Source organism: Notamacropus eugenii, chromosome 6 (assembly GCF_028372415.1).
Source record: "Notamacropus eugenii isolate mMacEug1 chromosome 6, mMacEug1.pri_v2, whole genome shotgun sequence".
In the NCBI taxonomy this organism is placed as follows: Eukaryota; Metazoa; Chordata; class Mammalia; order Diprotodontia; family Macropodidae; genus Notamacropus; species Notamacropus eugenii.
This window is the reverse complement of record NC_092877.1, coordinates 42,723,881-42,739,064: the sequence shown is the minus strand read 5'-3', so window position 1 is coordinate 42,739,064 and position 15,184 is coordinate 42,723,881. Positions and strand designations below refer to the sequence as shown.

The following is a 15,184-nucleotide window of genomic DNA, read 5'->3' as shown; positions in this document are numbered from 1 at the left end:
GCTCAGCTAGTGCATCACCACTTGCAGAAAATCTACTTCTAGAACTCTGTCTCTTCTCAACTTATCTTGAATTTACTTATCTGTGTAAATACTTTATGCCTTTTTCTCCAAAATAATGTAAGTTCTCTGAGATTAAGAACTGTTTTGCATTTTTTATTTATATCCCCAATGCCTTGGACAAGTTTCCATATATAGTGGGGAGAGAAAAATATTAGTTGAATGGAGGACACCAACTCATTTTTAAAACGCTGAATATTATTTATATTGGTAATATAACAATATAACAAGAATATCAATAACTACAGCAATTTAAATCTCATAAATTACATTTCTCCAACAATTTTAGAGGAAAATATTGGTTTCTCATTTTACAGATGAGGGAACTGAGGTTCAGGGAAGCTCAGTCACTTACCCACAATCACAAATAGAGCTAGTAAAGTCAGATCTGGGATTCAAATACAGTTCTCCTGACTTCAAGTTCACTTCTCTGTCCACTACATCAACCGACAAATATATCACCGAAATTCATCTCCTGAAAGTCTCAGTCTGAGACGTGGGAGAAAAAGTAATACTTGAAAGAAATGTACCAATATATACACATAGATATTTACCTAAGGTCTCCTTACCTAATCATGTTCTATTAGGTACTTACTGTTCGTAGTGTTGTCTTAGGATATTTGATATGACCTGTGGTAGACTTCACTAACATGGTGTAATAATGCCCGACAAATATAGCTCACTTCCAAAATTTTGACTTTATATGGCATTACAAGGGACCAGAAACATGAAGATCCAAATTACTAATGAATCTTACAGAGAGAGCAAGAGAGGGATAGACAGGTAAAATTGAAATTGACACATAAGGTCTGTCATAGAAAGAGGAATGGACGTAGTTCTCTGAAATGAATGACCTCAAATTTTAGATCTAAGTATTTTTATATCAAAATCAAGAATAGCAATGGTATTTGTTGTTGCAAGAAGATGATAAATGTAGACTAAAAGTTATTATCTTTGTATGGCAGCACCATATTTATGTTGGCTTTCTTAGCATTTGGGATATAACCCCTTGAGCACCTTGACAACAAATATAACCTACATCGTTAAAATGTCATTTGAAATCCACTGAGATGGAGAACATTACTAATATAGAGGTATGTTGTCTGAGATGTTCTCAAAACAATTAGGGGCTTGTATTTATTTTTTTTGTTGTTTATGCAGGATTTTTAAAAACAAGATTGCATAGCAGCATAGCCAAACTAATAAGTATGATCTCTCTTGGAAGCTATTAACTATTGTTCTGGGATCAACACATGGTAATTGTGATTGTGATATTCACTAAGGATGAAATTGGTCCTCATCATCTCACCAGATCCATTTTGGTCAGGCCACAACTCATACTGATTATACATGCACACAACTGAGGTTGAAAAGACTGCATGAAATTCAACTTAGTAGAAATTGCACATTTTGGCACAGAGATACTTTTATAGTAAAGAGAATTGTGTATAGGTGAAGGCAGAAGTGACAATCTTTTCAAGTCTCCTGACAAAAAAATTTCCCTGGAATATAAAAGCATTTATAATATATGACACAGAGATTTTCCACAGGACTGTTGACAGATGCTGTGAGAAAGCTGAGAACCAGGAGATAAGCATCATTCACTCCTGGTCATTCCAGGAGAATAAAAGTTCTGGAGCTTGGTTAAATGATTTGATCTTTTCCTCTCTGTCTTTGAAACAGAGAAACTTAAAAGGACTTCCTTGAAAAAGAATTTTAGGGGTGTTAACTTATGTCACAGAACACCATAGGACCAATCAGAACTTGTGTAATCAACTACTTTAGACTTCACTGTCATATTAATATTTTTCCTTTGGTATATTAAGTAGAATGTGATTAAATGGGTTGTTTTTGAAGGCAGGATCAAGTTAAGGAGGAAATCAAGAAAGAGAATCCAATGGATAAAAATTCATGAGCCAGGCACTTTATAGGAAATATCGAAACCAGATGTGAACCCAAGAAGACACTAGGCAAACATAAAGGTTAGAAGGGTCGAGGAGACGGGAGGATAATCTGCTCATTTTCAGAGAAAATAAGGTAAATTCTCAGTGGTATAGATGTCCAGAAACTTTTGCTCTTGCTCAGTTTGTTGATGCAATGCATCTGAGGCTTAGATTGCCATCTAGTGGCTTACATAGATATAATAACCTAAGGTGCTACTCCAGGGTGGCAACTTTTCTGTTATATGGAACACTATTTTATTAACCGAGCCTTTGGAATTTTTCATTTCTTGCACCTGAAGGACATTTCAGAACATATTTTTCACTCTTTTCACCTATGCTCATCTTCACACTGAAATAACCTAATTTTAAATCAGATGGTCTTTTTGTTACTTATATTTTTTCAACTACCTCACTCTTTGTAAAATATGTTTTTTACGTTTAATTTTTTCTCATTTTCATGTAAACAACAATTTTAACACTTAATTTGCTATTCTAAGTTCCATATTTTCTCACTCCCTCCTTTCCCTCCACCTCACTGAGAATATTAGCATTTTGTTGTAGATTATACATTTACAATCCTGCAAAACATTTCCATATTAGCCATGTTGCAAAAGAAAATGCAAACCAAAAAAAAAAATCAAAAATAATTAAAAGAAAAAATTATGTTTTAATTTGCATTCACACTTTATCAGTTATTTCTCTGGAAGTGGATAGCATTTATTTTTTAATCATAAATCCTTCAGAATTTTCTTGGATCGTTATATTGCTGAGAATAACAAGTCATTCAAAATTGATCATTGTAGAATATTGCTCTTACTATGTACAATGTTCTCCTGGTTCTGCACATTTCACTTTGGATCACTTCATGTAAGTCTTCCCAGGTTTTCCTGAAAACATTCTGCTCTTTATTTCTTAGAGCACAGTAGCATAGCATCACGATCTTATACCACAATTTGTTTAGTCATTCCCCAATTGATCGGCATCCCTTCAATTTCCAATCTTGGCTACTACAAAAAGACCTGCTAGAAATACTTTTGTACATATACGCCCTTTTCCTTTTTCTTTTACCTCTTTGGAATACAGAGTTGGTAGCTGTATTGCGCGAAAAAAGGATATGCACAGTTTGATAGTCCGTTGTGTATAGTTCCAAATTGCTCTCTGGAATAATGCATTATTGAACCTATTTTTTCACATTCCCTCCAACATTTGTTCTTTTTCTCTTCTATCACATTGGCTAATCTAATAGCTGTGAGGTGGTACCTCAGAGTTCATTTAATTTGCTTTTCTCTAATCAATAATAATTTAAAGCATTCTTTCATATGACTATAGGCAACTTTGATTTTTTTCTGAAAACTGCCTGTTCATATCTTTGACCATCAACTGGGGAATGATTGATTCATAGCCTTACAAATGTCCCCTAGTTCTATATGTATTGGAGAATAAAGATCTTTACAGAGAAACTTGCCATAAAAATTTTCCCCTGGTTTTCTATTTTCTTTCTAATCTTGCCTGCACTGGTTTAATTTGTGCAAAACTTTTTTTTTAATTTATTGTAACCAAAATTGTCAACTTTATATTCTGTATTGCTTTTTATCTCTTGTTTTGTCATAAATTTTTCCCTTATCTATAAATCTGAGAGGTAAATTATTCCATGCTCCTCTAATTCGCTTATAATATCATTCTTTATGTCTAAATCATGTACCCATTTTGACCTTATCTCAGTACACCATGTGAGATGCTGACCTATAACTAATTTCTACCAAATTGCTTTGCAGTTTTCCAAGTAATTTTTGTCAAATAATTTTATCCCAAAATCTTGGATCTTTGGACTTGTCATAAGACTAAATTACTAGGGTTATTTACTACTGTTCATAGTGTACCTAATCTGTTCCACTGATGCACCACTCTATTTCTTAATAGAGTTTGGATGATTACCCTTAGTAATACAGTTTGAGATCTGGTATTGTTAAGCCACTTTCTTTCACATTTTTTTTTTCATTGATTCCCTTTATGTTCTTGACCTTTGATTCTTCTAGATGAATTTCATTATTTTTTCTACCTCTATACATTTTTTGGTGATTTTATTGGTAAGCCACTGAATGAGTTAATTAATTTAGGCAAAATCATCATTTTTTGCTATATTGACTTAACCTATTCATGAGTAATTAATATTTCTTCAGTTGTTTAGATCTAAAGTAATTTGTGTGAAAAGTGTTTTGTAATTGTGTAGTTTCTAGGTTTATCTTGGCAGGTAGAATTCCAATGATTTTACATTGTCAGAAGGGGCTACAAGGGGCATCAAATTATGCATATCCTTTGATTTTGCAATACCATTACTAGGTCTGTAGCCCAAAGAGATCAAAGGAAAAGGACCTAAACATACAAAAATATTTTAGTGGTTCTTTCTGTAGTGGCAAAGACTTGAAATGCCCATCAATTGGGGGATGACTGAAGAAAATATGGTACATGATATGTGATGGAATATGATTGTGCTCCAATAAATGACGAAAGGGGATGGATTCAGAAAAACCTGAAAGAAATGATTGAGCTAAACGCAAAGTGAAGTGAGCAAAACCAGAACTTTGTACACAGCGAAAACAATATTTTGTGATGATCAACTGTGGATGACTTAGTTATTCTCAAAAATGCTATAACCCAAGGCAATTCAGAAGGACTTCCAATGAAAAATGCTACCCACATCCAGAAAAAGAACAGATGGAGTCTGAATGCAGATCAAGACATACTATTTTCACTTTATCTTTTGTGTTTTTTTCCTTCTGTTTCTCCTTTCACAACATGACTAATATGGAAATATGTTTTACCTGATTGTACATATATAACCTATATGCAATTGCTTACTGTCTTAGGTAGGGGTTATGAAAGGGAGAGAGGGAACTCAAAAGTGTAAATGAAGGTTAAAAATTGTCTGTTCATGTGACTGGAAAAAATAAAATACTATTAAAAAAACAAAGGACTTATAATGAAAAATACTATTCCCCTCCAGAGAAAGAAGCAATGAAGTTTGAATGTGATAAAGGCAATTTTTTTACTATATTTTTCTTCCAGTTTTTTCTTTTTGGGGGAGGGGGGGCGGAGCTGGTGGTGGTTCCCGTGCTTTCTTTCCCAACATGACAAATTCAGAAATGTGTTTTGTGTGACTGCACATGTAAAAGCTATATCAAATTACTTGCATTCTCAATAAAGGGGAAAAAGAAAGAGACATGGAGAAATCATTTTTTTAATTTCATTTGGAACTTAAGAAGTAAAACATTTTCATAACAAAATGAGATAGAAAAACAAAGGATTGCACCTGAAATTTCAACTCCCTCATGTACAGCTTCTTTTTTTTTCTAATATATAACAAAACTATCATGGAACTTTTTTTCCCCTTTCTCATCCACCTCAGTGTTTGGGATAGCTACCATTAGACACAAATCTGTAGGTGTGTCTGTAGGTGCATATGTGTGTGTGTGTATGTATGTATAGAAATAAACATAAATATACTACGCATATACTGCTACATCTACATACATATACATAAGTCAGTTCTTTTTCTGGACTCAAAGATCATCTTCGTTAATAGGATCTTTGCAGTTAATTTGGGTATTTATAATAGAATGACTTGGTTACTCAAAGTTACTCTTAAAACAATACTGTCATTACTGTATACAATGAACTCTTGGTTCTACACTTTTAAATATTCATTATTTCCTAGAAGTCTCTCCATGCTTTTCTAAAAATTACTGATCTTGTCATTTGTTATGGCAAAGTCATATTTCATCATGAACATATAACACAATTTGTTTAGCCATTTCCCAAGTAATGGGCATCCCCACAATTTCAAGTTTCAGAGAGAGCTGCTATAAATATTTTGTAACGTGAAGGTTCTTTCCATTTTCCCTGATCATCTTGGTAAGCAGACCTAATAGTGGTATTGCTGGGTCAAAGGGTAAGGCAGTTTAATAACTGTTTGAGCAAAATTACAAATCTCTCTTGAAAATAGTTAGATCATCTCACAGATCCCTCAACAATGAATTAAGGTCCTAATTTTTGCATATGCCCTCCAACATTTGTCACTTTCCCCTTCTATCATTTTACCAATCTGATTGGTGTAAAATGATATTTCAAGATTGTTTTAATTTGCATTTCTCTAATCGATAATGACTAAGAGCACTTTTTCATATGACTATAAATTGTTTTGATTTCTTTATTGGAAATCTGCTTGATCATATCTTTTGGCCATTAATCAATTGGGGAATGACTTGCATTCTTATAGATTTCACAAAGTTGTTTATTTATTTAAGATATGAGACCTTTCTGAGGCACTATTTATAACAATTTTTTCACAGTTTTCTGCTTTCCTCCTGAACGTGGCTACATTTATTTTATTTGTGCAAGAACTTTTTAATTTGATGTAATCAAAATTATCCATTTTACATCTCACAACACTCTATCTCTTGTTTATTCATAAATTGTTCACCTATCCATAAGTCTGATAGGTAATATATTTTATGTTCTTAAAATTTTCTTGTAATATCTCCCTTTATATATCACATATCAATTTTGACATTGTCTTGGTAAATGGTGTAAGATATTGATCCAAGCCCAATTTCTGTCAGACCACTTCCTAGCTTTCCCAACAATGTCTACCAAATAATGAATTCTTGTCTCCAAAACTTGTCTTTATACTTGTCAGATCCTGAGTTACTATATTCATTTGCTGCTGTAGATTTTATGTCTTCTCTATTCCACTGATCTACTTTTCTATTTCTCAGACAGTACAAGATAGTTTTGATAATTACTGCCTTATAATAGAGTTTAAGATTCAGCACTACTAATCCTTTTTCCCCTACATTTTTTCCATTAGTTCCTTTAATATTCTTGACCTTTGGTTTTTCCAAATAAATTTTGTTATTTTTTTCTAGCTCTGAAAAAAATTTTGTAATTTAACTGGGATGGCATTGAACACATAGATTAATTTTGGTAAAACTGTTATTTTTATTATATTGGCCCTGCCTACCCATGAACAATTAGTATTTCCCCATTTATTTAAATCTGATTTTATTTGTGTACAAAGTTTTTTAAGGTTTTGTTCATAAAGAACCTTGGTTTGTTTTGGTAGATATATTCTCAAGTATTTTAGACACTCTAGAATTATTTTAAATGTGGTATTTCTAGCTATTTCTTCTTGCAGGATCCTGTTGATAATATATAGGAATACTGGTGATGTATGTGGGTTTATTTTATCTTCTGTTACTTTGCTAAAATTATTGATTATTTCAATTAACATTTTAGTTGAGTCTTTCGAATTTGCCAAGTATTTCATCATATCATCTACAAAAAACAGAGAGATTTATTACCTCATTTCTTCTTCTGATTCCTTCTACTTATTTTTCTTCTCTTACTGCTATTGTTAGGATTTCCAATACAATATTGAGTAATAATGGTGACAGCTGGCATTTTTATTTCACTCCAGATCTTACTGGGAAAGCTTCTACCTCATCCCTCTTACAAATAATGCATCTTATTGGTTTTAGTAAAATAATTTTTATCAACTTAAGGAAAATATCCACTTATGCCTATATTTTTAAGGGTTTTTAATAGAAATGAATGTTGCACTTCATCAAATGCTTTTTCTGCAGTTATTGATATTATCATAAGATTTTCATTACTTTTATTATTGATAGAATCAATTATGTAACTAGTTTTTCTTATGCTAATAATCCCTGATTTTCTGATATAAATCCGACTTGCATCAATATATAATCTCTGTAATATCTGATTGTCATCTTTTGGCTAACAATTTGTTTAGGAATTTTGCATCCATATTCATTAATGAAATTTGTTATATTTCCCCTTTACATTTTTGATAATAGTAATTTGGTTTTCTTCTCTTTTTTAATCATATTAATCAATGGTTTATCTATTCTATTGACTTTTGAGTAATGTTAACTCCTAGCTTTATTTATTAATACGATTGTTCTCTTACATTCAATTTTATTATTTCACCTTCAATTTTTAGGATTTCTGATTAATCTTTAATTGGGGTTTTTAATTTGTACTTTTACTAGCTTTTTAAATTTCATATTCAGTTCATTGATCTGCTCTTCTTTATTTTTACTGATGTAAGCACTTAGAGATATGAAATTTCTTCTGATTCCTCCTTTTGCTGTATCCCATAGGCTTTGATATGTTGTTTCATTATTGTCATTTTCTTAAATGCAGTTGCTTATTATTTCTTTTATTTGTTCTTCAGCCCATACGTTCTTTTAGATTAGATTGTTCAGTCTTCAAAGAGTTTTTTCCTATGTTTCCATGGTCCCTTATTAAATATACTTTTTATTGCATGGTAGTCTGTAAAGAAAGTGGTTTCATTTTTCTGCTGTTAGCGATAAAATTTTTGTGCCCTAATATGTGGTCAGTCTTTGTCAAGGTACAATGTACCACTGAGAAAAGACTTGGTTCCTTTTTATTTCCACTTAATTCTCTTCAGATATCTAACTTACCTAAAATTCAATTCATTTCCTTAACTGTTGTCTTATTTATTTTTTGTTACATTTATCTTCTTCTGAGAGTGAAAGATTAGAGACCCCCACTATTGTAGTACTACTGTCTATAACATGAAATTCATTTAACTTTTCTTTTAAAAATTTAGATGCTATAGTATTTGTTGAATATAAGTTTAGTATTGATATTGCTTCATTATCTATGATACCTTTTATCATGATGTACTTTCCCTATTTATATCTTACACTTACATCTATTTTAACTTTGGCTTTGTCTGGTATCATGATTGTTACCACTGCTTTTTTGCGTTGGCTGAGGCTAATACATTCTACTCTATCCCTTTATTTTAACTCTGTGTGTATCTCTTATTTTTAAATGTGTTTCTTGAAACTAGAATATTATCAGATTCTGGTTTTTAATCCATTCTGCTATCCATTTCTCTTTTATGGGTGAATTCAACCCATTCACATTCAAAGTTACAATTACTATTTGTGTATTTCCCTCCATCCTATTTTCTTCACTATTGTCCTTCTCAACCTCTCTTTTTTCTCTATCAAGCCTCTAATTTACTTCTAGCCACTACCTCCTTATTACACAGCCTTTTAAATAATCTCTCCCTTATCCTCTCCTCTAAACTCCCTTTTCCTTGTTCTATCCACTCTTCTAAGGGTCCCTCCCTTTTCTTCTCCCCTAACCCTCCTAGATTTTAATCTATACAACTTTCTGACACCCCTTATCCTGTTCCCTCACCCTCTTCTTTCTTCACAAATTTAGGAGACTTTTATATCTCTAGATGGATACTTTTTTCCATCTTTAAGCCAGCTCCGATGACAGTAGGGTCCAGTCCTACCTGATTACTTTGTATCAGAATTCTTCCTCTTGCACTTCATTTGTAGGAGATAATTGTTCTTTTTACATTTTTCTACACAATTTTACTTTACTTTACTTTGCTTTAAATCATACTTAACTCATCCCCAGCCTTTCTTTCAAACTACCCAATTACTAACGAGAGCCTTAAGAATATGATTTACACTTCCAAATATAAAAAGTAATTAGTTGGTCCTTATTGAATTCCTTGAAATTGATCTTTGATATTTACCTTATATTTCTCTGGATCTTATACAGCCCATGTTCTATTAAGTTCTGTTCTGGTCTTTTTGTGACAAAAACCTGAAAGTCTGTCAATTCATTGAATATAATTTTTTTTTTGTTCAGGATTATACTCAACTTTGCTAGGTAAGTTATTTTTGGCTGCAAACCCAGTTCATTTTCTCTTCAAAAGGTAGTGTTCCCAAACTTAAGGTCTTTTAGTGTAGCAGCTGCTAGGTGTTGTGTAATTCTAATTGTGACTCTGCAGTGCATAAATAGCTTTATCTTCTTGCTCATAATACAACCTCTTTTACCTGAAGGTTTTGAAATTTGGCTATGCTGTTCCTTTAGGTTTTCATCATGAGATCTGTTTCAGGTGGTGATTGGTGGATTTTTTTCTATTTCTACTTTCCTCCCTTGTTCTAAAACTTCAAGACAATTTTCTTTAATTGTTTCTTCCATTAATGTATCAAGATTCTTTTTATTGTGAGTTTCAGGAATTCTTATGTTTTCTCTTCTTGATCTGTTCTCTAGATGAGCAGTTTTTCTTAAGAGATGTTTCACATCCTCTTCTATTTTTCATTTTTTGTTTTATTTTATTATTTCTTGATATCTTATAACATCAATCACACCTCTTTGTCCAATTCTAATTTTTAAGGATTAATTGATTAATTTTTAAGGATTAATTCCTTAAGATGATAGATCTCTTCTTCCAATGGTTAACTTTTTTTCATAATTTTCTTGGGTTTCTTAGACAGTGCTTATTTTTTTCCTCAACCTCTATTTTATTTTTAAAGTCTTTTTTAAGTTCTTCCAAGAACTCTTTTTTTGGGCAGGTGACCATTTAACATTACTTTTTGGGATACAAGAGGCTTTTTTTTACTACAGTATCCTCTGAAAACAAACCCAGAACCTCCCTATCCCTGACTTTTATGTCTTTCCCTGATGGTAAATATTGTTCCTCCTCATCCAAAAGGATGAGAGGAGACATCTGTTCACCAAGAAAGTAACCTTCTATGGTCTTATTTTTTTTCCCTTTTGGGGGCATTTTCCCAACCAGTTACTTGACTTTTGGGTCCTTTGTCAAGAGTAGGGTATACTCTGGGAATCTGTAAGATCTCAGTTCCTCCAAGGTGGCACAATCAAGGGTGTACTGGTCTGGGCGCAGGAAGAGATATTTTGTGCCCAGAATCTTAGCAGAGTTTCATCTCCACAGCCACCTGGCCTCCAGTTCCACCAAGCCTGCACTGGGGGGGTGGGATTCAGTCAAGCTGTGGGGGCAGGGCCACCATTCAGCGGGAGACAAAGACCAGCTCCCCCAGGGCCTCCACACAGGGCCAAGGCAAGACTCAGCTCCTCAGTGACCCCAGAGGTTTTTACAATCCAACAATGGTCGCAGGCTGCTGTAGGGGCTGCAGTGAGAACTGCTGTTGCCTGCCCAATGTGGCCTCTGCAGCTACTGCCTGAGGCTGGAGCTATGGGAAGGCCCTTCTCCCTTCTTGGCCAGCTGAAAAAAACCCTGTCACTGACCTTTGGCTCCTGTGGGTTGAGGGATCTGAGAACCTGCTGCTACTGGGATTGGGGATTCCATGACTGGAGATTCTGCCCCCGAGGGCTGTTCATGAGCCACACTATGCGGCCAAGGCTGGGCTTCACTCCACGTGTGGTGCAACAGACAACAGATGTTTCCCATGGGCCTTTCAGGTCACCCTGGGCTGGAAATCTCCTCCACTCTGTTGTTCTCCACTTCTGCTGCTCCAAAATTTGTTGAAAGTCCCTCTCTAAAGGTATTTTATAGGCTGTGTGAGGAGAGCCTGCATTTTTGTGACTTTCTACTCTGCCATCTCTGCTCTGATCCTCCCTATCCCAAAGATACATGTCCTGGGACCAACCACAAGACTCCTTTCCACCTCCAAGTCACAGAAAGGACCCCTAGCCTCACTATCCTGGAAAGGTTATTTTTCTCTGAAGACCCTCTTGTAGCTATAATTTTCTGTTCTCCCCTCTGGCCTGGAACCAAAACCAAGAACTCAGCTCTCCTGTAAGTCCCCACAGCCAGCAGCATCTCTGTCCCAATGTTTTCCCACTCACTGGGCACACGCTGGTTCCTTCTCACTTTCAGTCGCAGCCAGAGGACTGTATCTAGGAAGCACAGCTGGGCCTGGCATATCTCTGCAACAGAGGGTGCATCACTCTTCTCCTATTAAGATGTCTGACCCCACCCACAACTCTTTGTGAGGTGACAATTCTTATGGATGAGGCTGAGGTTACCTCCCAACCCAGCCGCCACAAGGGCATGTTGTTTGTTGTTTCAGAGGAGATAGCTGGAAATGCTTGCACTTTACTCTGGACAAACTTCCATCCCTGAGGTCTTTCCTTGTGTCTTCTCCAGTTGTCCCAGGAGATCTACTTCTCTGCCCCAAATTGTGTTTATTTTTGTCACTCTGTGTTCACTGTGAGGTGTTATTTTGTATTGTGAAAGAAATCTGGAGAGGTTGTAATTTTCTGACCTACTCCATCATCTTCCCAGAATCATCTCCCCCTTGCCCCATGGAAATCAATTTTTAATACAAAAAATTGCTTTACATATAATTGAAAAAATAAAATATTATTTTTTAAAATTAGGAAAGTGATTACTCTGCTGGATTCTGCTTAATAAGACCAGATATGGAATCACATGTTCAGTCCTGGCCTCATTTTACATTGAAAATCTGGAGAACATCTAAAGAAGGATAACAAAGCTGGTGGTCAGTTAACAAAGATTTTAAGTGCTTACTATGCATCAGGTACTACTTGTTATACAAAGAAAAGCAAAAAAAAAAAAAAACAGCCCTTGTCATCCAAGAGATCACATTCTATTGAGGGAGACACTATGTAAATGACTAGGCACATACAAATTACAGACAAAGTGGATAGAAGGTCGTCTTAGAGAGGAAGCTACTATTAGCTAGAAAGGAAAGGCTCCTTGCAAAAGGTGAGATTTGAGTTATCTTGAGGAAAGCACAGAAAACTAAGTGTCAGAAGAGAAGTAGCAAATCATTTTAGGCTTGGGAAACAGAAACTGTAAAGACACAGATCAAGTGTCATGTGTGGGGAAAAACAAACATGAGACTGGGAAGATAGGAAAAGGAGAGATTGTAGAGATTTCTATCTTTTTAATGATTCTTTATTTATATCTTTTGTTTTTCATGAATTAAATTTCTTCTAGTATGTGACCCTCCTCACTTCCCATGCAGATCTATCCCATAAAGGAAAAAGAGTACAGTTTTCAGGTGTATTAAGCCACAAAGGTGGTCACTGACAAAAGCAAAGTCCCCACAAACATCAAAATATTTATAGCACCAATTTTGTGGTACCCAAAACTGGAGACAAAGCAGATGCCCACTAAATGAGTAGTTTAACAAACTGTGGCATGTGAAACTAATAGAATAGTACTGTGCTGCCAAAAAACCAAAATATGATGAATACAGAAAAAGATGTACCTGATCTGAAACAGAGTGATGATAGCAGAACCAATAAAATAACAATGAGCACAAAAATGTAAATGTGAAGAACAACCCCCAAATATCAATAGAAAATGTGTGTTGCCAGATTTCAAAAAACAGTCACGGACCCAAAGAAAAGCAATGAGAACACATATATCCCCCTTCCTTTACAGAGGTGGAAGGTCCACATTTATGGCATTGAATGTATGTTCAGAATTTCCAATCAACATTTAAATCGACATCTTTAACCCATCAAAATAACAATATATCTTTTCTAAAGCACTTTTATTGTTATCATTTTACTCTAATAATTATATCAGTAGAATACTAATTCCTAATGGGCAAAGACAGTTTTATTTTTGCTCTTGCATCCCCAAAACTTATTGTGGTACCTAAGACATAGTGTGTATTTAATAAATACTTGTGATATTGAGTTGAATTCAATAAAAAGAATGTTTCCTACTCATCAGTTTTCTCAGGGCACCTTTTACTTCATTGTTCCTAAGACTGTAGATCAAGGGATTCAACATGGGGATCACTACAATGTAAAAAACAGACATCACTTTATTCTCATCTGTTGAGTAGCTGGACTTAGGTATCACATAAATGAATGTAGTGGTCCCATAGAACAGAGTGACTGCTGTGAGGTGGGAGGTGCAAGTTGAGAAAGCTTTGGATCTCCCCTCACTGGAGCTCATCTTCAGGACAGAGAAGAGAATGTATACATAAGAGATCATTATAATTAGCACTGTGATCATAATTATTGACCCAGCAGAAGCAGCAGGAAGAATTTCAACAAGATTGTTTTCAGAATAGGAAAGCTTCAAAAGTGGTGAATAATCACACAAAAAGTGATTGATCTCATTGGGTCCACAGAAGGATCTATTCAATAAACAACCAGTGAAGATCCAAGCAGTTACACAACTACCCAGGTAGGATGTGGAGAGTAACAGAGTACAGACCCTAGTAGACATGTTGGTAGAATAGAGAAGGGGGTTACAGATGGCCACATACCTATCATAGGCCATCACAACCAGAAGGAAGTACTCAGCTGCCCCAAACATGGCTCCACAGAACATCTGGGCCACACAGCCTCCAAGAGGGATAATAGTTTTATCCACAAGGAAGTTCTTGAGCATTACAGGTGTGACAGATGAGGAATACACAGAGACCACAAAAGCCAAGTGGCTAAGAAAAAGGTACATTGGAGTGTGAAGTTGGGAGCTATTTCTGATCAATGTGATTATGCTAAGGTTACTAACTAAGGTGATCACATAGACCCCCAGAAATATCACAAAGAGGATGACACGAAGGGTTGGATCATCTGTTAGCCCCAAAATAATGAATTCAGTCACAGCAGTGCAGTTATCATCAGACATGGCTTGGAAAGAGAGCCTATTAGAAGAAAAGGACATTAAAAAAGAACACGCAACTAAGATTTGCATATGTCTATTGATGTATTCAGGAAACATTCACCAGCCATCCCCTACATAACCGTCCTACTATCCTACTCTAATACTTTGCTCCTTTGCACAATGGCAGGATGCCAATAAGCAAAGGAAACAAATTGCTTTCCTCCTGATTCTTCCCCACAAACCAACAGTGTTCTGTGACTTGCCAATTTTGCCATTGTGACAGTATAAAAAGAATTATGTAAGAGTGAAGAAAATAGTTGAATTTCCACCATAGAATCCTTTCTTAAACATATACAGAGACAAAAATCAAAGAGTGTAAATTCTATTTTAGCAAGTAACCACGACTGTTAATCCTTTTCAAAGAAATTGAGTCTGCTCTGTGATTCCTGAGTTCTCACGGGACCATTCAACATATTTATGGATGCTATCTACCTCAGGCTAATTGACCATAACCAAAGTTCTAGTTTCTAAGATAAACCTTGTGCTCTAGAATCACTAAAGAAGACAAATGAGGAGTCTGCATTCTAAGACTTCTTATTTTACGTTGTTCCTAGAACTTGGTATTACTACAAATTGCTATCATTAGGCTAAATATCGCCAGCCTGAAGGACTGTGGGAAATTTCCCATTGGAACTTCACAGTTTCTAGAGAAAACAATGGAAAGCACTTTGTCAACCTGCTGTTACCA

At 35.0% G+C, this 15,184-nt stretch overlaps 1 protein-coding gene across 1 annotated transcript; it reads right to left on the bottom strand.

The window, feature by feature from the left end:
- Positions 1-13,521: 13,521 nt before the first annotated feature.
- LOC140512036 (olfactory receptor 5p57-like) lies at positions 13,522-14,460 on the bottom strand. The gene has a single exon (XM_072621408.1). The coding sequence runs from the start codon at positions 14,458-14,460 to the stop codon at positions 13,522-13,524; it is 939 nt and encodes a 312-aa protein (XP_072477509.1).
- Positions 14,461-15,184: the final 724 nt, after the last annotated feature.

Excerpts from the sequence above, each read along its gene's own strand:
- LOC140512036 (XM_072621408.1), bottom strand. The coding sequence starts at position 14,460 with ATGTCTGATGATAACTGCACTGCTGTGACTGAATTCATTATTTTGGGG.